Source organism: Patagioenas fasciata, chromosome 1, assembly GCF_037038585.1.
Source record: "Patagioenas fasciata isolate bPatFas1 chromosome 1, bPatFas1.hap1, whole genome shotgun sequence".
NCBI lineage: Eukaryota > Metazoa > Chordata > Aves > Columbiformes > Columbidae > Patagioenas > Patagioenas fasciata.
This window is the reverse complement of record NC_092520.1, coordinates 214,853,929-214,881,026: the sequence shown is the minus strand read 5'-3', so window position 1 is coordinate 214,881,026 and position 27,098 is coordinate 214,853,929. Positions and strand designations below refer to the sequence as shown.

The 27,098-nt window shown below is 61.1% G+C and overlaps 1 protein-coding gene across 1 annotated transcript in view; it reads left to right on the top strand.

Annotated features, from left to right (window-relative positions):
* The window catches only part of SND1 (staphylococcal nuclease and tudor domain containing 1), a 144,919-nt gene that overhangs the window by 27,138 nt on the left and 90,683 nt on the right, over nt 1-27,098 (top strand). Inside the window, exon 11 of the mRNA XM_065839275.2 lies at nt 22,305-22,394. Within this exon, the coding sequence (XP_065695347.1) occupies nt 22,305-22,394 (90 nt within the window). The remainder of the gene's footprint in view (nt 1-22,304; nt 22,395-27,098) is intronic.

The following is a 27,098-nucleotide window of genomic DNA, read 5'->3' as shown; positions in this document are numbered from 1 at the left end:
GCAGGGACAGGGTGGGTTATGGGTGGACTCGGTGATCTTAACGATCATTTCCCACCAAAGCAATTCTTTGATTTTAAGTTTCAGCTTCACTTTTTTAATCAGAAATTCACTCCCTCGGACAGCTAAATTACAGAATCTCGTTAGCGGCTCTGTGCTCTAGCAAGCTGTATTTGCCTAATTGATGCGACGGCAGTACAAATCTGCTCCAATCCTCCAATTTATCTAAATTGATATCTTAATTGGTAATACCCTTGGAGTGGGAGCGTCGGGCACACGGACCCGGATTCAGAGGGAAAAGCCGTCCTGCTGGTGCTGCGCTGGGGTTTTGGGAGTCTGGAAGCGGGGCTGGGGGGATGCAATCGCTGCTGGGGGGGCTCCTGGTGTTGGGTTGGGAGGGAGGAGGTGGGAAGGGGATTTGGAGCAGAGATGTCCCGGCTGTGCCGCTGCGCCGGGTCTCGACGGTCCCTCCTTTCCCCTGCCTGCGCGGCGGAGATAAGGATGACATGGGGGGGGGATTTCTGCAAGGGTCATCTGGATGACACTGGGGCACCTTCTAGCTGTGTTTTTTGAGGACGCTAAGCCAAGGATATCTGGGTTTGATGGTTTATTTTGGCCGCTGGCTCTCATCTCTCCACCCTCTCCGTGGTGGGGTGCTGGAGGGGCTCTTGAGCACCTTTGGGTGCCTCCAGCCCGCTCCAACGGGGTGTGGGGTGGTGGGTGCCGGTGGAGCAGGACCCCGGTGCTGTGCTCGCTGTGATGGCAACGCCGGCGTGTGCCGGCAGCGCGGTTGGCACGGCGGCCCATGGCACCGCAGCGGCAGAGTGAGCGGAGCAGGCGGCGCCGCGAACAGAGAGCGGCGCAAAGCTGGAGACGCAGGGGAGCTGGAAATGGCTTCGGAAAAGGAGAAAAAACCTAAAAAACCAGATGGATTTGGGCTCGGATTTTTATTTTTCTTCCCCTCTCGGTGGGGTTTGTGCGCGGGTTCCTTGGCTTCCCGACGTGTTTTGGAAGGGAGGAGCTGCCGGCTGGCGTCGGGCTGCGAGCAGACGAGGATGAGCGGCCCCCGCGCCTCCGGAGAGAGGAGCTGCCACCGGCACGGTCCCTGCTCCCGCTGGTGGGGACACGCGCGGGGACCGGCCTGGGGAGGACGAGGCGCAGCCACCAGGGCTGTCCCGCCGCGTGGTCTCAGCATCTCGGCTCGGCAGGGCTGCAGGGCGCTGGTGATGCCGCTTCCCTCTGCTCTCCTGGTGGGCAAAACACGTGGTCTGTCCATCCGTCTGTCCGTCCAGCCGGGCACGGCGTGTCCTGTCACAGAGTTCAATGGCACCAGGACGCTAGTGTCCCTCTTATGGTGTTCGCTGCAAACCGCTGGCTTCCAGAGGTGCTGGTGTTTGAGTCCTGACAAGGGGTTTCGTCTGCCTTCAATCTTGTGTCCAATTGAAGAGTCGTACCCCAGTGACCTTTGTCACCCCCTCGCCGTCACGCAGTGATGGGGATGAAGGCAGTGAATGGTGATGAAGGCAGCGATGGGGGATGAAGGCAGCGATGGGGGATGAAGACAACGATGGGGGATGAAGGCAGCAATGGGGGATGAAGGCAGTGGTGGTGATGAAGACAGCGATGGGGGATGAAGGCAGTGATGGTGATGAAGACAGCGATGGGGGATGAAGGCAGTGATGGTGATGAAGACAGCGATGGGGGATGAAGGCAGTGATGGTGGTGAAGGCAGCGATGGGTGATGAAGGCAGTGATGGTGGTGAAGGCAGCGATGGGTGATGAAGGCAACGATGATGGTGAAGGCAGTGATGGTGATAAAAGCAGTGATGGGTGATAAAGGCAGTGATGGGTGATGAAGGCAGCGGTGGGGGATGAAGGCAGAGATGGGGATGAAGGCAGTGATGGTGATGAAGGCAGTGGTGGGGATGAAGGCAGTGATGGTGGTGAAGGCAGTGATGGGTGATGAAGGCAGCGATGGGGATGAAGGCAGCGATGGTGGTGAAGGCAGCGATGGGGATGAAGGCAGCGGTGGGGGATGAAGGCAGTGGTGGGGGATGAAGGCAGCAGTGGGGGATGAAGGCAGTGATGGAGATGAAGGCAGTGATGGAGATGAAGGCAGCGGTGGGGGATGAAGGCAGCGATGGGTGATGAAGGCAGCGATGGGTGATGAAGGCAGCAGTGGGGGATGAAGGCAGCGGTGGGGGATGAAGGCAGCAGTGGGGGATGAAGGCAGTGATGGGGGATGAAGGCAGTGATGGAGATGAAGGCAGCGATGGGTGATGAAGGCAGCGGTGGGGGATGAAGGCAGCGGTGGGGGATGAAGGCAGCGGTGGGGGATGAAGGCAGCGATGGGTGATGAAGGCAGCGATGGGTGATGAAGGCAGCGATGGGTGATGAAGGCAGCGATGGGTGATGAAGGCAGCGATGGTGGTGAAGGCAGCGATGGGTGATGAAGGCAGCGATGGGTGATGAAGGCAGCGATGGTGATGAAGGCAGCGATGGGTGATGAAGGCAGCGATGGTGATGAAGGCAGCGATGGGTGATGAAGGCAGCGATGGGTGATGAAGGCAGCGATGGGTGATGAAGGCAGCGATGGGTGATGAAGGCAGCGATGGTGGTGAAGGCAGCGATGGGGGATGAAGGCAGCGATGGTGGTGAAAGCAGAGCATTATCCAGGTGATGGACTGTGGCCATGGCAGCGCCGCAGCTCCTACTCCACGTCCTCCTGCCCGCAGGCTCCGCCACGCTCCGGCAGGTTGTGGAAAGAGCCGTATTTTCCGCAGAGCCCATCAAACGGTGGTGCTTTCAGCTCCGTTCCCGGCCCTTGCTGATTGCCAGGGGACTGATGTGAACTGGAAGTGCTTTGTAAAAACGACCTGCCCGGTTTGCTGTCCCCATCCAGCACCACCGGAGCAGGAGCTGCCGGGGGCTTGGGAAGGGCAGGGATGGACCTGGGGCCAAGGGAGCCGCCACCTCCCGAGCTGCTGCTTTTGGGGCTGTTTGAGCTGCATTTATAACCCTGCTTGAGACTGGGGAACCGAGCTGCTGCGGCAGACCCCCTCACACCTGCTCTTTGCCACCGCAGCTGCTTCAGCCCTGGAAATGAGGTTTGTTTCCTCCGGCGCTGTGACGCTGCGGGGTCCCCATGGCGCGTGGGTCTCGCTGGCAGAGCCCGGGGTGCCTGTGGTGCCTCGTCCTGCTCGGCCCCGCTCTTGGGAGCCGCTGGCAGCCGGTGCCGGCTCAGCGAGAGCTGCTCGACAGATGGTGTGCAGGTGTCTGCCTGGTGCCAGCCGCGTTTTGGAGAGAGAGGGCGGCTGCGCTCGGCTTGGCAAAAGTTTGAAGAGGAGCTGTGAGCGCCCATCGGCTCCTCCCGTCGCTGCAGAGGCTCCTCTGGCATCCTCGGCTCCGGGGAGCTGCCAGGAGCGGCGATGCTGCACAGCGGCCCCCCCGTTGCTGGGGCGGCTGGGAGCTCGGCGGGGGCTGTTGGGAGGTGACACGTTGGCCATTGAGCGAAGGGCTCGGTTTGCTTTGCAAAATGCCTTGGAGCTGTTTGGGTGATGGCACAAATCGCGGCGGTTACGGTGCTGATGTGTCCTCCGCCATGCGCAGCAGCGAGCCGGTGGGCAGGGGGCTCTGCAACCCCCCTGTGCTGCCAAAACCCTCCGACACAGCTCGGGGTCCCCCTGGGCTGCTCTGGTGCTTTTCCCACAGGGTTGTTTTGTGCCTCGCTCCTCTGTGCCTCTGGCCTGGCTGGATAAATGGGCTGAGGGCAATTGTGTGAGGGTCAACAAGGCCAAGTGCCAGGTCCTGCCCTTGGGTCACAACAACCCCATGAACGCTGCAGGCTGGGGAAGAGCAGCTGGAAAAGGACCTGGGGGTGTTGGTGCCAGCGGCTGAACATGAGCCAGTGTGTGCCCAGGTGGCCAAGAGGCCACAGCATCCTGGCTGGGACCAGCACTGGTGTGGCCAGCAGGCCCAGGGCAGTGACCGAACCTGTGCTGGGACCTGGGGAGGCCAAACCGCCAATCCTGGGGGCAGTGCTGGGCCCCTCACGCCAAGAAAGAGCTTGAGGTGCTGGAGCGAGTGGAGAGAAGGGAACGGAGCTAGGGAAGAAGGTTGAGGTTGGATGTGGGGAACAATTTCTTCCCCAAAGGGCTGTGGGGCATTGGAACAGGCTGCCCAGGGCAGTGCTGGAGTCACCATCCCTGGAGGGCTGGACAGACGGACAGGAGGTTCTCAGGGACATGGGGTAGGGCTGGGTTATGGTTGGACTCCATGATCTCGAGGATCTTTTCCAACCAATATGACTATGGTTCCATGGTTCTGCAGGGGTTTCCGTCCCTTCCCGAGGAGGATCACTCATTTCCTTGTTTCACACCTGTCTGCTGGCTTCCTCCATTGCTTTGGGCTGGTTTTGGTGCCTTCACCCTTCTAGGAACAGGTGGCTTGAGGCAACCACCCCTGTAGAAACCTGGGGGATCCCACAGCTTAGCCAGGGTCCCTCAGGACATCATCATCATCATCATCATCCCCCGTTGGCACAATGAGGATGGTCCCTGTCTGCAGCAACTCAAACCCTGCGCCGGAGTCGAATTCAATCCCCGCGGCCGCGCTGGCCCCCGCACGGCAAGGCGGGCGGATCCACACGGAGAGAGACTCTTCTTCCCCATCTGTTGAGCAGGGTTTGTACCGCGAAAAGCGCACTGCACTCAACGAGCATCAAAGATTAATGAGAAACAAACCCATGCACTCATCGGTGTCTCATCTCCGCTAAATTACCGCTACGAGGATCCTCGTCACTTGAGCCGTGTATTGTGTAACAGAAGCGATTGCCGGCCTGGATGGCGGAGCCGCGCGGTGTAAAGCGCCAAGCGCCGGGGTGTGTGGCCTTAATGTATTCTAAATATTGGCAGAGGAGCGGTGCATCCGAGGAGAGGGGAGCAGGACGCGGGCCACTGGAGTTCCCTGATCAATATTTAATAGGGGCTGCGATCGCTGCCGGGGAGAAGACATATGAAGTCAGCATGTTCTCGCAACCTGTTTTGTGCCCTCGGGGCAGCGTGCTTTTTCGAGTGGAAAAATGATTCGCTTGCACATCCCTCCACCGCGCCTCTCTCCCTTCCCCCTGCGTCTCTCCGCGGTGGGAAAGCGGTGGTTTGGCGTTGGATCCGGCGCTGCGCATCACGGAGGTGCCGCTCCCGGCGGCGCACGGTGCTGCGCTTTGGGCTGGGGGCTGTTGAGGGGCTTTGGGCTGATCCAGAGCTCTGGTAAAGCAGCACTTGTTCTATCACAGGTGGGTTTTCCTCCCCACCCGCCCCAAGCAAACAGGAACACGCGGCGGCACAGCCGGAGCCTGGCGCCCGGGGAGCTGTCGGGGTACAAGCCCTGATCCGGGCTGGATTAAGCAGTGAGCTGGCCCAGCTGGGTTCCTGGGTGGATTACAGCCTCTGGCATCCCGGAGAATTGCTCATGGCTTAGAGAGCAAATGCTTGGCAGCCAAAAAGCAACAAGCCCAAAGCAGTAAAGCAGGCAGCGCGGTGATGGGCTGCGGGCACCGGGCAGCCCCGCGGCTGTGGCTGACGCCGGTTTCGGGAGACGAGCAGGAGCTTGCCAGCAATTACAGAGCAGCTTCTCTACGAGCCAACAGCTCCGTGACCGCGGGCAATAACCGATTCACACCGCGCGGCTCCGGGGCCCGTGTCGCCGCGAGGAAGATGCAGCCGGGAGGAAGATGCATCTCCAGACCATATGCTCTGCGAACAGCGGCGGCACTTAAGTGCTCGGTCTTCTTGATGCCGCGTAAGTAATAAGCCCCAAAGACTGAGCCGTGCTAAAACGCTTCCCCGAGAACTTCCATTTAAGTGTTGTAATTCTTCTGACCCAGCAGAAGCGCCTGGTGGTTTGGTGCTTTGAGGAGGATGCAGGCACCTGCCAGCTCGCATTTAGGAGGATGATGCTCCACCCGGGCTTGGCATGGTGCTCTCTGGGTGCTGCTCTGCTCCAGGAGGCTTTATCATCACCAGCGCCCGCAGTCCAGAAGCATTAAAGCAGAAACGGGCAGAGCTGGCGTTCCCTGCCCGGCGTCTCGGCACGCTCGGCTCCGCTGCCCTGCGAAGGTTGTGGCAAATGCGTCTCGCTCCGGCGGGCGAACGTGAAAACGCTGACGGGAGAATGAAGCTTTGACCTTTTGATCTCATCAGGAAGCTACTGCGAGCCCTCTATTGATGGGTAAATTGCACTAAATTAGAGAGGAGCTGTGCGATTCTGCCACATTGCTGAACTGTGCAATTAGCGTCCTGCTTAGCTACAGCACCCTTGTGCCTCGGGAAACTTAAGCCCGTGATTTTAGGTACGTGATGAACCTGCCTCTGCCAGGGCTTGATTTCATTTTCTGGTCAGCAAACAGAGCGCCCTGCTCCGTTTGGGAGGCACCCGGAGCCATCCCAGCCGGCTGTGGGAGCCTCCACGCCGGGCAGCACCCCGGTGTCACCTCCATTCCTGCCCTGTGACCGAGAGATTGTCCCTTGGGGTGACCACGGGGACACTGGAGGGCACAGCTGGGGCACATGTTGGCTTAAGGTTGTGGCCAAGGACCTGGCATCACCTTGGTGGCTCGCTGCAGCTGGTTCATGGGGAAACCCCCCCAGCTCCGTGGGGCGGTGAAGGGATGATGGAACCACAGAATCACAGCTGGTTTGGGTTAAAGGGACCTTCCCAGCTCCCCCAGCCCCCCTGCCATGACAGGGACATCTTCAGCAGCTCAGGTTGCTCAGAGCCCCGTCCAGCCTGGCCTGGGATGTCTCCAGGGATGGTTCAGCCACCACCTCTCTGGGAACCTGGGCCAGGCTCTCACCACCCTCAGGACAACAATTCCTTCCTCATGTCTGGCCTGAATCTCCCTCCTTTAGTTTAAAACCATCACCCCTTGTCTTGTCACTCCCTGCCCTTCTAAAAAGTCCCTCTCCAGTTTTCCTGTAGGACCCTTTAGGTGCTGGAGGCCACACTAAGGTCTCCCCGGAGCTTCTGTTCTCCAGCTGAACAGCCCAGCTCTCTCACCTGTCCCCAGCAGAGCTGCTCCAGCCTCGGGTCATTCCTGGGGCTCCTCTGGCCCCTCTCCAGCAGGTCCATGGGTACCGGCAGCTCCATCACCACCGGAGCTGCTGTGGCGTTGGGCTGGAGGCAGGACAGGGAATGTCCCGTGCAAACCCAGGCTCATGTCCTCGCTCCTCCTCCTGCGCTCAGCTGGGTTTGGAGCTGGTCACAGCATCACAAGGCACAGCCAGGATTGTGCCACAGGCACCCCTCTCTGCAGAGGGGAGAAAGACTTTTGAGCAGGGTTTGTTGTGATAGGACAAGGGGTGATGGTTTTAAACTAAAGGAGGGAGATTCAGGCTGGACATGAGGAAGGAATTGTTGTCCTGAGGGTGGTGAGAGCCTGGCCCAGGTTCCCAGAGAGGTGGTGGATGAACCATCCCTGGAGACATCCCAGGCCAGGCTGGACAGGGCTCTGAGCAACCTGAGCTGGTGAAGATGTCCCTGTCATGGCAGGGGGGCTGGGGGAGCTTTAAGGTCCTTTCAACCCAAACCATCTGTGATTCTGTGATGTGGTGATTGTTGGAGCAGGGTGCCCGTCCCCAGCCCCCCCGTCACTCCACTGTGTTAACACCTCCCTCTCCCAGCGCCGTGCGCCGCTCTCCCAGCTCGCAGTCATCATGAATATTCCCCCTGCCATTAGCACCTGGAGATCTCGATTTAGTCGCTAGACATTTGCAGACGTGCAGCGCGGGGCGATGCGCGTCCCCCGCTGGCACCCGCAGCCCACCCAGCTCCGTCACCCGTGGGTGGGCTGTGGGGAGGGGATGCTCTGGGACGTGTGTGTGGACTGTGGTGGCACCGCTTGTCTGTGGGGACTGCGAGGGACACTGCACGCCTGGGGGTCCTGGAGGATGACGTGTGAGGGACCAGCGGCTGCTGCAGGAAGGACCGACGGGATGCGCTTGGGTCACAACAACCTCATGAACACTGCAGGCTGGGGAAGAGCGGCTGGAAAAGGAGCTGGGGGTGTTGGTGCCAGCGGCTGAACATGAGCCAGCGTGTGCCCAGGTGGCCAAGAGGCCACAGCATCCTGGCTGGGACCAGCACTGGTGTGGCCAGCAGGCCCAGGGCAGTGACCGAACCTGTGCTGGGACCTGGGGAGGCCAAACCGCCAATCCTGGGGGCAGTGCTGGGCCCCTCACGCCAAGAAAGAGCTTGAGGTGCTGGAGCGAGTGGAGAGAAGGGAGCGGAGCTGGGGAGGGGCTGGAGCACAAGTGTGATGGGAGCGGCTGAGGGACCTGGGGGTTCAGCTGGAGAACAGGAGCTGAGGGGAGACCTTCTGATCTCTGAACTGCCTGAAAGGAGCTTGGAGCCAGGGGGGTCGGGCTCTGCTCCCCAGGAACAAGCGCCAGGAGCAGAGGAAATGGCCTCAAGTTGCCCAGGGGAGGTTGAGGTTGGATCTGGGGACAACTTTCCAGCGACGGCTCCAGCTGTCCCCTCTCCTGGGCCCTGCAGAGGGGACGGCAGCTCCGTCCTTAAAAGCTTTGTGCTGCCCTACTTTTCGCTGTCTGCCGTTCTCCTTCCCCTCCGGCACGCGGGGGTTCGGCACCGCGCTCGCTTCTGCTGCGTCTTCCACGGGCAGCTCCGAGCGGGGTCCGAGCTGCTCCCTCCACCTCAACCACCCCTGGCCCTGGCTCCATGGGCTGCGCGTCGTGCGCTGGAGCATTAGCATAAACTCAATTAAATCCCCCGGAGCAGGGATGCTCTGTAAAGAGGACACACGTGTGTCCCCCCCCGTGCTCCGCAAGGGCGCACGACCCCGCGGCCAGGGCTGCGAGGTCTGTGAGTGACAACCCCGTTTGTGTCCCTCGGGGATTGCGGTTAGCAGCAGAAATTCAGGTTAACGGTACTGAAAACGGGGAGGTTGTTCCTGAAATGGCTGCGGCTGCACGGGTCGGGAGCTGCCAGCAGCCGCTGGCGCGTTGGCTGGGAACAGAGCCCGTCCCCGTCCCCTTGGGACATCCAGGACCAGGCTGGGACAAGGCTGAAGCTTTGCCAGGCTGTGGGTCCCAATCGTCCCTGTTCTGACACTGGTGACCCCATTTTCACGCTCCTCATGAGCAGATCAGCCAAAAATGCTGCTCAAGACCTAAAACCTGTGCGACCCCTTGCTTGATGCCCTACGGTCCTGGTGTCCCCCATGGCACTGGTGCCCTGTCCCAGTGTGGGTGTCCTGTCCCCAAAGTGGCATCACACCCACTGCCAGGTGTCCTGTCCCCAAAGTGGCATCGCACCCACTGCCAGGTGTCCTGTCCCCAAAGTGGGTGGCATCACACCCACTGCCAGGTGTCCTGTCCCCAAAGTGGCATCGCACCCACTGCTGTGTGTCCTGTCCCCAAAGTGGCATCGCACCCACTGCCGTGTGTCCTGTCCCCAAAGTGGCATCGCACCCACTGCCGTGTGTCCTGTCCCCAAAGTGGCATCACACCCACTGCCGTGTGTCCTGTCCCCAAAGTGGCATCGCACCCACTGCTGTGTGTCCTGTCCCCAAAGTGGCATCACACCCACTGCCGTGTGTCCTGTCCCCAAAGTGGCATCGCACCCACTGCCGTGTGTCCTGTCCCCAAAGTGGGTGGCATCACACCCACTGCCAGGTGTCCTGTCCCCAAAGTGGCATTGCACCCATTCCCGGGTGTCCTGTCCCCAAAGTGGCATCGCACCCACTGCCGGGTGTCCTGTCCCCAAAGTGGCATTGCAGCCACTGCCACGTGTCCTGTCCCCAAAGTGGCATCGCACCCACTGCCGGGTGTCCTGTCCCCAAAGTGGCATCGCACCCACTGCCGTGTGTCCTGTCCCCAAAGTGGGTGGCATCACACCCACTGCCAGGTGTCCTGTCCCCAAAGTGGCATTGCACCCATTCCCGGGTGTCCTGTCCCCAAAGTGGCATCGCACCCACTGCCGGGTGTCCTGTCCCCAAAGTGGCATCACACCCACTGCCAGGTGTCCTGTCCCCAAGGTGGCATCACACCCATTCCCGGGTGTCCTGTCCCCAAAGTGGCATCGCACCCACTGCCGGGTGTCCTGTCCCCAAAGTGGCATCACACCCACTGCCGTGTGTCCTGTCCCCAAAGTGGCATTGCAGCCACTGCCACGTGTCCTGTCCCCAAAGTGGCATCGCACCCACTGCTGGGTGTCCTGTCCCCAAAGTGGCATCGCACCCACTGCCACGTGTCCTGTCCCCAAAGTGACATCGCACCCACTGCCGGGTGTCCTGTCCCCAAAGTGGCATCGCACCCATTCCCGGGTGTCCTGTCCCCAAAGTGGCATCGCACCCACTGCCGGGTGTCCTGTCCCCAAAGTGGCATCACACCCACTGCCAGGTGTCCTGTCCCCAAGGTGGCATCACACCCATTCCCGGGTGTCCTGTCCCCAAAGTGGCATCGCACCCACTGCCGGGTGTCCTGTCCCCAAAGTGGCATCACACCCACTGCCGTGTGTCCTGTCCCCAAAGTGGCATTGCAGCCACTGCCACGTGTCCTGTCCCCAAAGTGGCATCGCACCCACTGCTGGGTGTCCTGTCCCCAAAGTGGCATCGCACCCACTGCCACGTGTCCTGTCCCCAAAGTGACATCGCACCCACTGCCGGGTGTCCTGTCCCCAAAGTGGCATCGCACCCATTCCCGGGTGTCCTGTCCCCAAAGTGGCATCGCACCCATTCCCGGGTGTCCTGTCCCCAAAGTGGCATCGCACCCACTGCCGGGTGTCCTGTCCCCAAAGTGGCATCGCACCCACTGCCGGGTGTCCTGTCCCCAAAGTGGCATCGCACCCATTCCCGGGTGTCCTGTCCCCAAAGTGGCATCGCACCCACTGCCGGGTGTCCTGTCCCCAAAGTGGCATCACACCCACTGCTGGGACAGCCACCCTGGTGGTGAGGCGGGTCTGACTGGGAGCACTGGGGGGAGCCTGGGGACACGTGGACCGTGCAGGGGACACTGGGTGACCCACAGAGCTACTCGGCTTCTCTCGGGGGCACCCCAAAACTACCACCTCTTAACCCGCATGGGTTTTGCCCACGCAGCATGGGGGTGCCCCAGTGTGGGGGTGTCCCGGTGTGGGGGTGTCTCAGTGTAGGGGTGTCCCAGTGTGGGGGTGTCTCGGTGTGGGGCTGTCCTGGTGTGGGGGTGTCTCAGTGTAGGGGTGTCTCAGTGTAGGGGTGTCCCAGTGTGGGGGTGTCTCGGTGTGGGGGTGTCCCAGTGTGGGGGTGTCTCAGTGTAGGGGTGTCCCAGTGTGGGGGTGTCCCAGTGTGGGGGTGTCTCGGTGTGGGGGTGTCTCAGTGTGGGGGTGTCCCGGTGTGGGGGTGTCTCAGTGTAGGGGTGTCCCAGTGTGGGGGTGTCTCGGTGTGGGGCTGTCCTGGTGTGGGGGTGTCCCAGTGTGGGGGTGTCTCAGTGTAGGGGTGTCCCAGTGTGGGGGTGCCCCAGTGTGGGGGTGCCCCAGTGTGGGGGTGTCTCAGTGTAGGGGTGTCCCAGTGTGGGGGTGTCTCAGTGTGGGGGTGTCCCAGTGTGGGGGTGTCTCGGTGTGGGGCTGTCCTGGTGTGGGGGTGTCTCAGTGTAGGGGTGTCTCAGTGTAGGGGTGTCCCAGTGTGGGGGTGTCTCGGTGTGGGGGTGTCTCAGTGTGGGGGTGTCCCAGTGTGGGGGTGTCTCGGTGTGGGGCTGTCCTGGTGTGGGGGTGTCTCAGTGTAGGGGTGTCTCAGTGTAGGGGTGTCCCAGTGTGGGGGTGTCTCAGTGTGGGGGTGTCTCGGTGTGGGGGTGTCCCAGTGTGGGGGTGTCCCGGTGTGGGGGTGTCCCAGTGTGGGGGTGTCCCAGTGCAGGGGCTGCAGCACCAGTGGGTTGGGGGTGCGTTATTCAGACCGGGGTGCCTGTCCTTCCCTCTCCCTCCCGTTCCCGCGGGGGCCGCGGGGCAGCGCCGGCCGTGCCCATTGTGCCGGGACAATTCGCATATTGAACCGCTTTCCTGAGAGATTTTCGACCATAAATTACTTTTTGATTGCAAATGCTAGAAAAGCTCCATTGGGTGCTGATGGAGGTTTTGCGGAGCCGGCTGCTGCTCCAACGGGGCGCGGGGCTTGGTAATGAGCTCCTGATCGGTGGGGTGGGCGCGGGGGCTTTGTCCCCCTGCCAACCACCCCCCCGCGGTGCTTTGGGGACGTTGGGGTGGCAGAAGGGACCCCCGGGGTCCCCCTTTGCCAGGGTGGAGCTGTGTTGTGCCATGTCATGTTGTGTCACCGCGCCTGCACCATCTCCTCCCGCATCATCTCCCTCCTGCATCCCGGCGCCCCGAGCATCACTCTGCTTGGTGCTGGGTCATGGCAGGACTTGACCTTGGCGTTGCTGAGGGGTCTGTCCTTTGGGGATCTGTCACTGGGGGGCTCCTGGATGTGGGGATCAGCCCCCCAAGTCGATTCCAACCAAGCTGGTCCTTGGCTGGGACACGGAGCCCCAGGGATGCGGGACGATGCTTGGAGCAGCCCGGTGACCTGCGGCCATTCCGCACGGAGCGGGTCGGGGTCTCTGCCGCCACATCCTGCTGAGCAGAGCAGGGTCCTGGGGCCAGCTCAGCCCCCCAGGGTCGGCTCAGCCCCCCGGTGCCGCAGGATGCTGGGGGCTGCGGGATTTGCCGTGCGGCGGATGAAGCGCACGGTCCCCCCGGCGGCAGCTCGGCAGGGGACGGATTCTGTCCCCTCCGGCGGTGACTGCAGCGTGTTGGGGACACGAGGGTGGGGGGGCAGAGGAAACCCCCCCGGGGGCCTCTCCCTGGTCACGGGGCTGCTGAGCTTCACAGCAGAGACCAGCGGTTGGAAGCAGGGGGGGAAATCCGAGCCCGTGAGCCCAGCCAGGGTCCGCGTTACAGCCGGCAGATGGGCGTTTGGCGTAAACCCAAATCAACCAGCGTGATTTCTCTCATTTCTTTGGACAAAAGCGCACCTGGGGAAGGCACGCGAGCTGGGGGGGCTCAGTATGGCGTTGGGAGGAAGAGTGCAGTGAAAGCAAATGCCTCATCTCCTGTTTCACCCTCCCTTTGAGGGGAATCTGGGCTTCTCCAGAGGGATGGAGGGATGTTCCTGTCCGGGTACAGGGCTGTCGGCTCCATGGGGAATCCTGATGCTACCAGAGCAGCTCCGGCACAGGATGATGCAGCCTGGTAATGGGGTAAATCAGCTTTTCCAGGTGTCTTGGCTGCAGAGCATCTTGCCCCGAGCTGTTATTCCGGTGCTCCCTTGGCTCGACAACAGGGAACGCGGGTTCATTCAAACATTGCGGTGGCGTAAAACTACGCGAAAATATAAAGGGGCAAAAACCACTAAACCACCAAACCGCAATCTTGTGAAATTACCGAGTATTTTTATACATCTCAATTTCCTCATTATCTCCTGGTCCGTGGAGAGGTGGCTCTTGGTGCCAAAGCGCCGCCGGTTAATGAATTCCCTGCTGACGGGGAACGTCGTGCTCGGCTGATTTCCCCAATTATTTCCCTGGAAAGGCCGTCGCGTTCCCCGCCGCTCCCTAAAGATGCTCAGAGCCGGGCAGAGATTTCAGCAGAGCCACGAAACGCCCCTTCAGATGCTCTCGCTCCAGCGCCAAAGCCCGAATTAGGGAGTTCCTCCCCAACCATTCCTCAGATGGGAATGCTCTCCTCTTAACGCCGGCGAAACAAAACCTTTGATTGCTCAGAAATGACTTTTCGGGATGATCTTGCTGGGTTTTAAGCAGAGGCTTTCCTTGCACGGGGGTAATCCTGTTTTTAACGAGGTAATTTACAGCTGCTGATCAGAGCGGGAACGGTCGGTGCAGGGGACGCGCTATGGGCTGGTGATGGGATCCCGCGGGTGCGACACGGAGACATCCAGAGGATGCCGCTAATTAGCCCAAGCGTTTAATTTAATAAAACAAATGGCTAGAAACATAAGCGCGCCGTATTCTAAAAGCCTCACGCGTAATTATGAATGATCTTCGTTCGGCGCCGGCACAGCCGCCGTGGTCATTGCCCCAGAAGTGACTTTTGGGAGCTGATTTCTGCGTCCCCGCCCAGCGCTGCCGCCGGGGGTGGTGGTTTGGGGGGGGATTTGGGGAAAAGGGGGCTCTGGGGGCTCGTGGGGTGGTGTTGGGAGCGGGGATGCCGGCACTACTGGTGTCCTCCCAGGCTCGGATTTGGGGAATGAGAGGGATGTCTGGGGCGTCACTGGGCATGTGTTCCCAATCCGCACAGCAAAATGTCCGTTGTACTCCCGAACCGGTGCTCATCTACCGGTACTTGATGCCAAAACAGCGTCTGCAGCTTCACCTTTTATTCTTGTGCTGGGAGAGGTGACGATGGTATCGATGGCGCCGTTTCCCTTCATCCCGCGGCTTTTCGGCTGGGGCTGGTTTTTATTTCCCTGTAGAGCCGGAGCAGCGGAGGCTTCGCCGTGGCCACGTGCTGGGAGCTCTGTGGTGCTGGGAGCTCTGTGGTGCTGGGAGTTTTCTGCTCTCATGTCCCCATCCTCAATGCTGAGCAGGGGGTGAGCATCTCCGGGAGCACCAGCCCCGCGATGGACCGAGACCAAGCCGCTCTGGGGTGCTGGGGGGCTGTGTGACCCCACTTTGGGGGCTGCAGCTGCGTGATGCTGCAGACACGGAGGATGAGGAGGGTCATGGAGCTGGGGAGGGGCTGGAGCACAAGTGTGATGGGAGCGGCTGAGGGACCTGGGGGTTCAGCTGGAGAACAGGAGCTGAGGGGAGACCTTCTGATCTCTGAACTGCCTGAAAGGAGCTTGGAGCCAGGGGGGTCGGGCTCTGCTCCCCAGGAACAAGCGCCAGGAGCAGAGGAAACGGCCTCAAGTTGCATCAGGGGAGGTTGAGGTTGGATGTGGGAACAATTTCTTCCCCAAAGGGCTGTGGGGCATTGGAACAGGCTGCCCAGGGCAGTGCTGGAGTCACCATCCCTGGAGGGCTGGACAGACGGACAGGAGGTTCTCAGGACATGGGGCAGTGCTGGGGTGGGTTATGGTTGGACTCCGTGATCTCGAGGGTCTTTTCCATCCATACTGATTCTGTGACTCTCTGAAGTGGCAGGAGCCCTGTCCAGGGCAGGATCCGGCTCATCCCAGCGCCGCAGGAGCGCAGCTCCCGAGAGGGCCCTTGTTCATCGTGTAACACGGGTTGACGAGGCAAACCGCTTTATTAATTGAAGGCTCCTGCTGCTGCGCCCGCGGCAGCTGCGCGTTGCGGAGCATCCTCTGCCCCGAGCGGCTGCAGCCGGCGCCGCCGCCCTGGCACGGCTGCTTTTATTCGCCTTCATAAAACCGCTCTCTTGTAGTTGAGGAGCAAAGCGCCGACGCGGGGATCTTCGGAGAAATCCAGGTTATGAGCAAAACGTGTTGTCGCACCCATTTTTGAGGCGTCTGAGGTGCTGAGCACGGCAGTGACCGCAGATGCGGGCTGTGCGCTCTCAAAGGATGGCAACTTTGGTCTTGGCAGCGCTTGAGCTGGGGTTTGAGCCCAAAGAGGGAGCGGGGATGGTTTCCCAGTGCAGACGGGAGTGATCAGTTTGGCACGGGCTGTTTGCCCCGGGGATGCTGCCAGAGCACCGGGCAGGATGTGCCCTTCTATCGCACGTACCCATTGCATCCCTGGGGGTGCGGGAGGGCGGAGGAGCACGGCTGTGACCAGCAGGGACGCGCTGCAGCTCCGGGCAGCACGTGTGGGTAAAAGGCACTAATGACAGCGATGGAAATCCCTGCGGAAAATACCGTGTCCTGCTCCATCTGCTGCTCCATCGGGCGAAGGAGCCCCAAGGTGACCGGTGGCGGCGCCGCGCTTGTGCTGTGCGCACCTGGGACACGGAGATGAGGTTCTCAGGGGCACCGGGCAGTGCTGGGGGTGGGTTATGGTTGGACTCTGTGATCTTGAGGGGCTTTTCCAACCAAAATTGTTGTGTGGTTCGACGTGGAAAACCTGCTCTGTGCTATGTGTGGTTCCCCTGGTCTGCGTGTGCGGCTGCGGACCTGGCTCCGTGTTGAGGTTGATATTGGAGAAAAGCCTTTGGTGCCCCGGGCGGGTGGTGCTGGGGCCACCCCAACCCTGGCTGTCCCCTGCGCTGGTTCAGGGGTGCTGAGCCCCTGGGCTGCCGGGGGAGCCGCTGCAGGAGAAGCAGAAGAGGTTTTGCAGAGAGGGAGGACGCGGAGCGGCTGCCGCGGCGTTGGGAAGGGAGGAGGCTCGGCACCGAGCCTGACGGAGTCACCGCCACCGAGCAGAGTCCCCGCTCCCGAGGGGACAGCGTTGTCCCCGCAGTGCTGATCGTGTGCCGGCCTTCGGGGCCACGATGGGGGTGACCAGCCGCGGTTTTTGAAGCTGCAGCTCTCCCGCCATGGGCGGGCGATTGGGAAGAAGGTGGAGCCGTCCTCAGCCGGGGGATAATGAGCATCCAGGAGAAGCTTCTTCCAGACCCCCTGAGTTCAGAGACGTCCTTTTGTGTGAGTATCAGAGCTCTCGGAGCTGACAGCGCTGTTAATCCTCTTATGGCTGGAACTCGGCTGGTGTCGGTGGCTGCAGGAGATGCTCTGATGCTCCCGGTGCCCTCGCAGAGAGGAGCTGGCAAAGAGGCTGCCGGCTCTGCCTGCACCCTGAGTCCTTAGTCACAGGATCACAGATGGTTTGGGTTAAGGGACCTTAAAGCTCCCGCAGCCCCCCTGCCATGACAGGGACATCTTCAGCAGCTCAGGTTGCTCAGAGCCCCGTCCAGCCTGGCCTGGGATGTCTCCAGGGATGCTTCATCCACCACCTCTCTGGGAACCTGGGCCAGGCTCTCACCACCCTCAGGACAACAATTCCTTCCTCATGTCCGGCCTGGATCTCCCTCCTTTAGTTTAAACCATCACCCCTTGTCCTGTCACAACAGCCCCTGCTCTAAAGTCTGTCCCCATCTTTCTTCTCGGCCCCTTTTCAGTCCAGAAAGGCCACTCTAAGGTCTCCCCGGAGCTTCTGTTCTCCAGCTGAACACCCCAGCTCTCTCACCTGTCCCCAGCAGAGCTGTTCCAGCCTCGGGTCATTCCTGGGGCTGCTCTGGCCCCTCTCCAGCAGGTCCATGTGCTGAGGACCCAGAGCTGGACCAGCACTCATCCCTGCCCGCATCCCCGCCCTCATCCCTGCCCGCATCCCTGCCCGCATCCCTACCCATCATCAGTTGCTCCCGCAGGTCCCTGGACATGCACTCTCTGCCTTTTTGCCATTTCCAAACCCTCTCCAGCTCTGCCGTGTCCCCCGGCATTTGTCCCTGGAGCGGCTCAGGAGCGCACGGTGCCGCGGCATCGAGTGCCTGCAGCGAGGGCCGGGCTTCCCGGCAATCGGGGAGTGGAGAGCACTTCTGCAGGAGAGAGAGCGGGCAGAGAGCTGCGGAGGCTGAGGGCACTTCACGCTTCGCATCTGCTCTGATTAGGTCAGAGAGGTTCTCCTGCCCCTCTGCTCTGCCCTGGGGAGACCACACCTGGAATATTGTGTCCAGTTGTGGCCCCTCAGCTCCAGAAGGACAGGGAACTGCTGGAGAGAGTCCAGCGCAGCCACCAAGATGCTGGAGGGAGTGGAGCATCTCCCGTGTGAGGAAAGGCTGAGGGAGCTGGGGCTCTGGAGCTGGAGAAGAGGAGACTGAGGGGGGACTCATTCCTGGGGATCAATATGGAAAGGGGCAGTGTCAGGAGGATGGAGCCAGGCTCTGCTGGGTGACAACCAGTGACAGGACAAGGGGCAATGGGTGCAAACTGGAACACAGGAGGTTCCACTTGAATATGAGAAGCAACTTGTTGGGGGTGAGGGTGTCAGAGCCTGGCCCAGGCTGCCCAGGGAGGTTGTGGAGTCTCCTTCTCTGCAGACATTCAAACCCGCCTGGACCCCTTCCTGTGGAACCTCAGCTGGGTGTTCCTGCTCCATGGGGGTTGCACTGGATGAGCTTTCCAGGGCCCTTCCAATCCCTCACATTCTGTGATTCTGTGATTCTGCCCGAGTGGCGATGCCGCTTCTCCCTGCGCTGCGCTGGGAGCTCCTCGTGCTGGTTTTCCCCGCAGCCCCTGTCTGCAGCCCCGCTGGCCGCTCCTGCCGCTGCTCCCGTTGTCATCCTCATTGAAACGCTGCCGGCTCCTGGGACGGCCCCGCGGTGCTGTTTGTAAGCGTGTCACCCACGTGCCATCCGCAGCCCCTCAGCAGAGCCGCGCTCCACCGCGCTCCGCAGCCTGCGATCTGGAGCAGCCGGTGCCCAAGCGCCTGGCAGCAGCACGTTCCCGCTCCCGCGGTGCTGTCACCCGGTGCGGAGCACGCTGCCGTGTCTGCTGTCACCTGCTCGCCACGCTCCGTGATGGATCGCCCACTCAGCACAGTGTGCCGGGTTCAGCCCGGGATGCACCGGGCCGGGAGGGCTGGGACTGCAGCGTGACACCGCGAAGGAACCGTCCCCCCGTCCCTCCTTCGTGCCGCCCTGAGGATCCCGCTGCCCGCAGGAGGGATCCCCGCTTGCTCCGGGTCGCAGCCTTCCCCCAGCACCCAGCGCTGCCCCGGCACAAACCGAGCAGACCCCAAACAGGGCAGGTTTACCCCCCAGGGTCCCTCTGGGGCTGCTGTGTCCCCAGATGGGTCTGGTTTACCCCTCCAGGGTCCCTCTGGGGCTGCTGTGTCCCCAAACGGGGCAGGTTCCCCTCATGGGTCCCTCTGGGGCTGGTGTGTCCCCAAACGGGGCAGGTTCCCCCCCAGGGTCCCTCTGGGGCTGCTGTGTCCCCAAACGGGGCAGGTTCCCCTCCAGGGTCCCTGCTGTCCCCCAGCAGCCCTGGGGACACCGTGCACGCCACCGGCACCGCTCTGGGTGGCAGCTGGTTTCCTCCACCTCAGCTTATTCTCACGCACCACTTGAGCTGATTGCTTTGTGAATAATCAGCTTTCCCTGATTGCGCTGGTGGGGAGGGGGGAGCTTTCAGGTCCTGGCCCCCACGGTGCTCCTGGGGTCCCCCCAGAGCGTCCTGTGTCGGGATTTGTGGGAGAAACCCCAAAATCCTGCTCCGAATGCACCCGCGTCCATCACCATCTCGTGCCCATGGAGAACGGGACCCGCATGGCAGGACGCGATCCTTGGCGGCTGCTGCTTTCCCCAAAATGGACTTTAATTGGCTGCAGGATGGCGTAACGATGTTAATTTGACGGGGAGAGCCGTAATTCACTCGGCCTGTCGGGGGGTTATTTAAGGAGGGGGGATGCTGGGGGTGCCCTGGAGCAGCACCCGCTTCCGAGATGCTCCGTTGTTCCTTTGAACCCAAAATCCAGTTTCTGCAGGGAAGTGGCACCTTCCCATCGATTTGGGGATTCAGATCCCTGTTTCCTCATCCCCCCCTCCTCCAGCATCTCTCTGAAGCTCCGCACATTGACTTTCTCGTTAATAAACCAGCCTGCTCGCCGCACACCTTTAATTAAATGAGGCTAATAGGTTGGTTGTTTGTTTTTTTAATTATCTTTGGAATGTCTGACGACTCCCCCCAGCAGCGGGGAGAGCCAGGGCCGGCATTTCGGCGTCGGCAGCCCCCGGCAGAGCTGTGCCGACCCTCTCCACGAATGGATGCGGCCATGGCCATCGCGTCCCCATCTGGGACTGCGACTCAGGGGGATTCTGCTGCCGTTCGAGCTCTTCTTGGCTCGAAAAGCAGTTTAAAAACGGCAATATCTTTCTACGCGCCTCTAATTGCTGGATGTTTGACGGTCGTAGAATTTAGTTAACATCCGTGCTGTTCTATTGATTTTTAATGTTTATTTGCAAAAGCTCCAGCATGCGGCCGAGCTCTTGAATGGTTTCCCAGAGCGATCTGCCGGGCGGCTTCCCCTCCGATATGAGATCTCGTTTTCACGGGCCAGCAGAGCGGTGTTTAACGGCGCTGCTGGGGTGGCGCGTACGGCCGGGATGAATTGGACACCTCGACGTTTCCATCATCCGGCTCCTGGCACAGCCCGTTGCCTTTTACTTGCGCTGGGAACTGCAGAATTGGCATTTTTCCACCAGTGTCACGACAATGTGGCCTCGGTGGGTCCCTGGCACCGGTGGGGACGGCACCGTGATGGGGGTGCCGGTGCCAGCGGTCCGCTTTTTGGGGTGGTCCCACCAGGAGATGCTCCCAGGTTGCTTTTTTGTTACGTTTTTTAAGGCAAAGATTTGCTTTAGTGTGATGCTGGGACCCACGGTTGCACCAAGCTGGCGCTGCACCCTCCTCGTGCCAAGGCCACCGAGCTGCTCTCTGGTCACTTCACTGATGTGATTGTCACCGGCACCAGAACCTGCTCGTGCTGGTGACACCAGGGCCACCCGGGGCTTTGCCGCCCGCTCGCGCCGTCCCCCTTCCCGCGGGATCAGGGACTCAACAGCCTGTGCCAGACGCTGAAACAAGCAATAAATGTGGAGTTCGTTAGTGAGGATTAATTAGTGTTTGCGCAGGCCTTTGCCTGCGCGGAGCAGCAGACAGGAACCCGGCAGCGTGATTTATCCTGGAGCTCGGCCGTGACATTGTCAGGGTTGAGAGACGCGTCACCACGTCCCATCGAGTCCCACCATGGCCATGTTTTGAAGGCGGGTGGTGGAAAACGCGTGGGGCCTCGGAGTTGAACCCCCCTGGCTGCAGAGGGGTTTTCAGCCTTCACACGGGGCAGGAGCCTCCTCCGGGGATGAGTTTGGTGCTGGGTGCGGCACCGGCTCACTGCCACAGGTTGGGAAGCCCTCGTGGGATCCGACCTCTTCCCATCACCCGCGCTGGTGCTGGCAGGGGCTGCGGCGCTGGGCGAGCGGCGGTGAGGGCGGAGGAGGGAACGGCTCCAAGCAGCAGCCTGGGAACAGCCTCGAGAACATAATAAACTCCATCAAAGCCTCATTCATTGCAAGAGAATGCGGAGCGCGAGTGCCGGCGTGTCTTTGTCCGCTCGCTCCCTCTCCCATCTGATTCCTCTCCATTTCCTGCTGATTTTGCCTTATCTCCCTCTTTTCAGCCTATTCCTCCCCTCCCTGGCACCATTCCTCACGGCACCACGCCGGTGAGCAGAGCGATGTGCCCAGGGCTGTCCTCCACCGGCATGGGCTGGGGAGATCCCAGCGTTGGGTTGAGTTGAGGCAGGCTGGGTTGAATTGGGTTGGGTTGGACTGGCTTGAGTTGGGTTGGATTAGGTTGAGTTGGGTTGAGTTGCGTTGAGTTGGGTTGGGTTGAGTTGAGTTGGGTTGAGTTGGGTTGAGTTGGGTTGGGTTGAGTTGGATTTGGTTGAGTTGGGTTGGGTTGGGTTTGGTTGGGTTGAGTTGGGTTTGGTTGAGTTGGGTTGGGTTGGGTTGAATTGGGTTGGGTTGGGTTGAGTTGAGTTGGGTTGGGTTGAGTTTGGTTGAGTTGGGTTGAGCTGAGTTGAGTTAGGTTGATTTGGGTTGGGTTAGGTTGAATTGGGTTCAGTTGAGTTGGCTTGAGTTGGATTGGGGTGGGTTGATTTGGGTTGGGTTGGGCTGAGTTGGGTTGAGCTGGGTTGAGTTGGTTTGAATGGGGTTGGGTTGGGCTGGGTTGGGTTGGGTTGAGTTGGGTTGGATTAGGTTGAATGGGGTTCAATTGAGTTGATTTGGGTTGGATTGGGTTGACTTCGCCTCCCCCTTTCCTCCTCACATACTGGCAGGGCCCGCAGCAAGCAACCAAATCCCCTCCGGTTCCATTTCCTGGGGTGTCATCCCATTGTGCTGTTAATCACCAGCTGCTAACGAGCTTGTGTAATGAGCAAGAGGCTGCATACCCAGCTTGCTCAGCTCCCTTAACTACAGTGTTTCGGGGGGTGACACCTTTGGTGCTTCCCCCTGTGAGCACAGATCCCCCGGCAGTGCTGAGCTGCCTGCCATGGGGTGAGTGGCGCCAGGGGGCTATTGGCTTGTTGGGGGGACCCCGGCGATCCCCGCACCCCAAATTCCCCCCATCCCTCCCCCTTAGAGATCAACCACTGGAACGCAGAGGAGACGCTCAGTCTGGCAATGCGGCCTCACGGGAGGACACTCGTGCCGGTTGGAGGGTTTTGGGGAGCTTGGGCTGCACAATGCCCGGGGAGATCCCCCTGGGGTGCAGGAGCCGGGGGGCACCCATGGGAGCGAGTGGGAGGTGCTGGGTGCACCAGCTTTGGTGTATCTGCTCTGGGAGCCTCCCTGGGGGGTGCTCATTGCAGGGTGGTTTTGGGGTGTCCCCTGACCTGTCTGTCCCCCCCCAGGACAAGAACCGGAAGCTGAGGCCCCTCTACGACATCCCCTACATGTTTGAGGCCCGGGAGTTCCTGCGCAAGAAGCTCATTGGGAAGAAGGTACGGAGGGGACGGGAACGGGGACGGGGACGGGGTCCTTGCCTGTGCTGGTGGGGCCATGCGCGTCCTTATGGGTGACCCAGGGGCTCTCCATGGGGAATTGTGGGTGCACCCAAAGCTGGAGCACCCAAATCTGCACCCATTTCCTTATGGGTGACCTGAGGGCTCTTGTTTGGGAACTGGGGGTGCACCCAAAGCCAGAGCACCCAAAGCTGCGCTCATTTCTTTATGGGTGGCCCTGGAGCTCTCCATGGAGAATTGGGGGTGCGCTCAAAGTTGGAGCACCCAAAGCTACTCCTGTTTCTTTATGGGTGATGTGGGGGTTCTCTGTGGGGAATTGGGGGTGCACCCAAAGCTGGAGCACCCAAAGCTGTACCCATTTCCTTATGGCTGACCCCATGGCTCTCCATGGGGAACTGGGGGTGCACCCAAAGCCGGAGCACCCATATCTGCACCCTTTCCCATATGGGTGACCCAAGGGCACTCTTTGGGGAACTGGGGGTGCACCCAAAGCCGGAGCACCCAAAGCTGTGCCTATTTCTTTATGGGTGGCCCAGGGGCTCTCCATGGAGAATTGGGGGTGCACCCAAAGCTGGAGCACGCAAAGCTGTACCCATTTCCTTATGGCTGACCCCATGGCTCTCCATGAGGAACTGGGGGTGCACCCAAAGCTGGAGCACCCAAAGCTGTACCCATTTCCTTATGGCTGACTCCATGGCTCTCCATGAGGAACTGGGGGTGCACCCAAAGCTGGAGCACCCAAAGCTGTACCCATTTCCTTATGGCTGACTCCATGGCTCTCCATGAGGAACTGGGGGTGCACCCAAAGCCAGAGCACCCATGTCTGCATCCATTTCCTTATGGCTGACCCCATGGCTCTCCATGGGGAACTGGGGGTGCACCCAAAGCTGGAGCACCCAAAGCTGTACCCATTCCCATATGGGTGACCCAAGGGCTCTCCGTGGGGAACTGGGGGTGCACCCAAAGCCGGAGCACCCGAGTCAGCACCCATTTCCTTATGGCTGACCCCATGGCTCTCCATGGGGAACTGGGGGTGCACCCAAAGCCGGAGCACCCCTATCCGCACCCATTTCCCAGCAGCACCACGTACCCGCGTCGTTTTCCATTTCCCTTTGTTTCCGCGGCATATTTTTCCGGGCTGGTTTAGAGCAATTCGCGGGGATGAAGAATATAATGTGCACTTAAGCGCTCAAGCACATGCTCAGGATGCAATTTTCAAATGCTCATAAAACGGTCAAATAAAATCAATTTCTCTCGTGGCGCGGCTGCTCGCTGCCGCTCGGCGAGGACCATTTCCATGCCTAATTGCCTCTCGCCGTTCCGCAGCCCTGTTTATATATCACCAGAAAGGAGAAGGCAGAAAAAAGGGGGGGAAAAATAGCAGCTCATGAGACTTTTTGCATGGGAATTTGTCACTTGGCGTAGCCCAACGCGGCTTCGAGGACGTTGCTGGGATGTGGGAAGAGCTCCGGTCTCTGACATGGAAACCCAGAGCGAGGTTTGCGATCTCGCCCGTTGTTGCTCGAAACCGCCCTTTTTCTCCCCAAAACTGTTTGTGGTCGCTGTTGCACATTTGCTGAGGGCGCATGTGGCTGAAGGCTCCGGTCACCGTGTCCCCAACGCGGCTGGGGACGGAGCCAGCGCTGCTGGAGCCGGTGGTGCTGCCTATGCCGGTCCTGTGTCCCTGTGCCTATAGTGCTGGGGCACCTGTCCCCAAGCTGTCCCCAAGGCCAGTGGTTTGTTTCTGTGTCCCCCATGTTGCCACAGCTGGTGACAGGGCCACCTTGCCAGAGCCCTGGGTTCTCATGGTGCTGTCTGTGCCTGTCCTGTGTCCCCCGTCCCCAACCCTGAGAAGCTGTCCCCAAGCTGTCCCCAAGGCCGGTAGCTGCTCTCTGCGTCCCTCATGTCCCCATGACTGCGTCTGGGTGACACGGGCTGCTGTGCTGGGGAGGAGGATGAGGGTCCTGCCTTCATCCCAGGACCCCCAGCTGGGTGGGCAGCAGCACGAGGGACAGGCAGGGATGGGCAGGGACAGGCAGGGATGGACAGGGATGGACAGGGGCAGGTAGGGACAAGCAGGTACAGGCAGGGACAAGCAGGGATGGGCAGGGACAGACAGGGATGGGCAGGGACAATCAGGGACGGGCAGGTATGGGCTGGGACAGGCAGGGATGGGCAGGAACGGGCAGGGATGGGCAGGGACAAGCAGAGACGGACAGGGATGGGCTGGGATGGGCAGGGACAGGCAGGGATCGGCTGGGACGGGCAGGGACAAGCAGGGATGGGCAGGGGCAGGCAGGGATCGGCTGGGACGGGCAAGGATGGGCTGGGACAAGCAGGGATGGGCAGGGATGGACAGGGATGGGCAGGGACAGGCATGGATGGGCAGGGATGGGCATGGATGGACAGGGATGGGCAGGGACAGGCATGGATGGGCAGGGATGGACAGGGATGGGCAGGGACTGGCAGGGATGGACAGGGACAGGCAGGGACGGGCTGGGACAAGCAGGGACGGGCATGGATGGACGACGGGCAGGGATGGGCAGGGACTGGCAGGGACAGGCAGGGACAGGCAGCAGCACCTCCTTGCTGCTCAGCTGCCGTTCCACCACTGTCGGTGACAGCAGGGACAGCTGCCACCGTCCCCTGCCCAAAGCGGCCACTCGGGAGCTGGTGACCCCCAGAAACAGAAGCAAAAAGCCACTTGGCCACCACCCCGTGTGTTTGCAGCCCCCAGAACATCGCAGCCGCGCGCCGGGCTCCTGCGTCCTGTGCCGCCTCCTTTGCTTGCTAAATATTCCCTTTGTCAGCTCCACGTTCTTCACTTCAGATTAATTTGATGGAGGATAAGTGATGAAAAAAATAAACCCCTTTCCCGTTTGTGATCAAAACAGTTCCCGGCGGCCGGCGGTGCGGCCTGATGCGAAGCGACAGCGCGGAGCGGGGCTGCTCGCCCTTGCTCGGCGCTGCCGGGCAGCGGCCGGCGTCTGGAGGCAAAATCCCGCTTATCCCACCCCTTTTTGTTCTTTAAGGTGCTTTTCCAGCCCACCCCAGTGGGGAGAGAGCGGCTGCTGAGAGCTGGAGGGACATGGGATGGGGACGGTGGCACCCGCGCTCGGGGCTGCCCGTGGTGTCCTCACCGGTGCTTTGCAGGGGTGGCCTGGGGAGTGCTGGTTGTTTTGGGGAGTCCTGCCTGTTCTGGGGAGCCCTGCCTGCCCATTCTGCGGAGTCCTGCTTGTTTTGGGGAACCCTGCCTGTTCTGGGGAACCCTGCCTGTTCTGGGGAACCCTGCCTGTTTTAGGGAACCCTGCCTGATTTGGGGAACCCTGCCCGTTCTGGGGAGCCCTGCCTGCCCATTTCAGGGGCACCTGCCTGTTTGAGGAGACCTGCCCATTCTGGGAGCTCTGCCTGTTTTGGGGAGCCCTGCCCATTTGGGGGAGCCCTGCCTGTTCTGGGGAGCCCTGCCTGCTCCAAGGGCTCCTGCCTGTTTTGGGGACCCCTGCCTGCCTGTTCTGGGGAGCCCTGCCTGCTCCAAGGGCTCCTGCCTGTTTTGGGGACCCCTGCCTGCCTGTTTTGGGGAGCTCTGCCCCCTCTGGTGTCCCCTGCCACCCTCCGGAGTGTGTCCCCTCCCACAGAGCCCCAGGCTGATCTCCTGGATCCCCCGCAGATCCGAGTGTCACCGATGTCCCCTGTGCCAGCCTGGCTCTGCTGTCCCTGGGGGCTGTGGTGGCCCCCGAGCTGCTGCCCCCCACTTCACCAAGCACCTTGTGGCCCCTTCTCCTCCCCTGCATGGGTGTCACAGGTGATGGGTGCCAAGTGGTTCTGGTCACACTGGTGTGTCCCCAAGGAGTGGTGACACGGGGGGACGCAGGGGACGGAGGTTTGGGGGCTGCCCTGTGCCCCCCCAGTGTCCCCTGTATGGGGGCGCCCCTGTCCCCTCCTGCCTCCCCGCTGCCCTTGGTGTGCCCGCCGAGTGCTGGCATGGTGTGACAGTGTGACAGCCCCACGAGGGATTGCCGCCGGCAGCCGCTCCAGCGCAGCGCGGTCGTCCCCATCACGATTGATGAATTAAATATTAGGAATAATTAGGGCAGGAGGAGATTTTGCTCTCGCTGCCGGCGCTTCAGCAGCCACTTCCTCGGCCGCAAGCACCGCGGGTCTGCTGGGCTCGGCCGTGCCGTGACTGCTGCCTGCGCCGGGGGTGCATGCACCCACTGCTGCCTGCACCGGGGCTGCATGCACCCACTGCTGCCTGCACCCACTGCTGCCTGCACCCAGTGCTGCCTGCGCCGGGGCTGTATGCACCCACTGCTGCCTGCACCCAGTGCTGCCTGCACCCAGTGCTGCCTGCGCCGGGGCTGCCTGCACCCACTGCTGCCTGCACCCAGTGCTGCCTGCACCCAGTGCTGCCTGCGCCGTGGCTGCATGCACCCAGTGCTGCCTGCACCCAGTGCTGCCTGCGCTGGGGCTGCCTTCACCCAGTGCTGCCTGCACCCAGTGCTGCCTGCACTGGGGCTGCCTGCACCAGGGCTGTATGCACCCACTGCTGCCTGCACCCAGTGCTGCCTGCATCAGGACTGCATGCACCACTGCTGCCTGCACCACTGCTGCCTGCACCCACTGCTGCCTGCACCCAGTGCTGCCTGCATCCAGACTGCATGCACCACTGCTGCCTGCACTGAG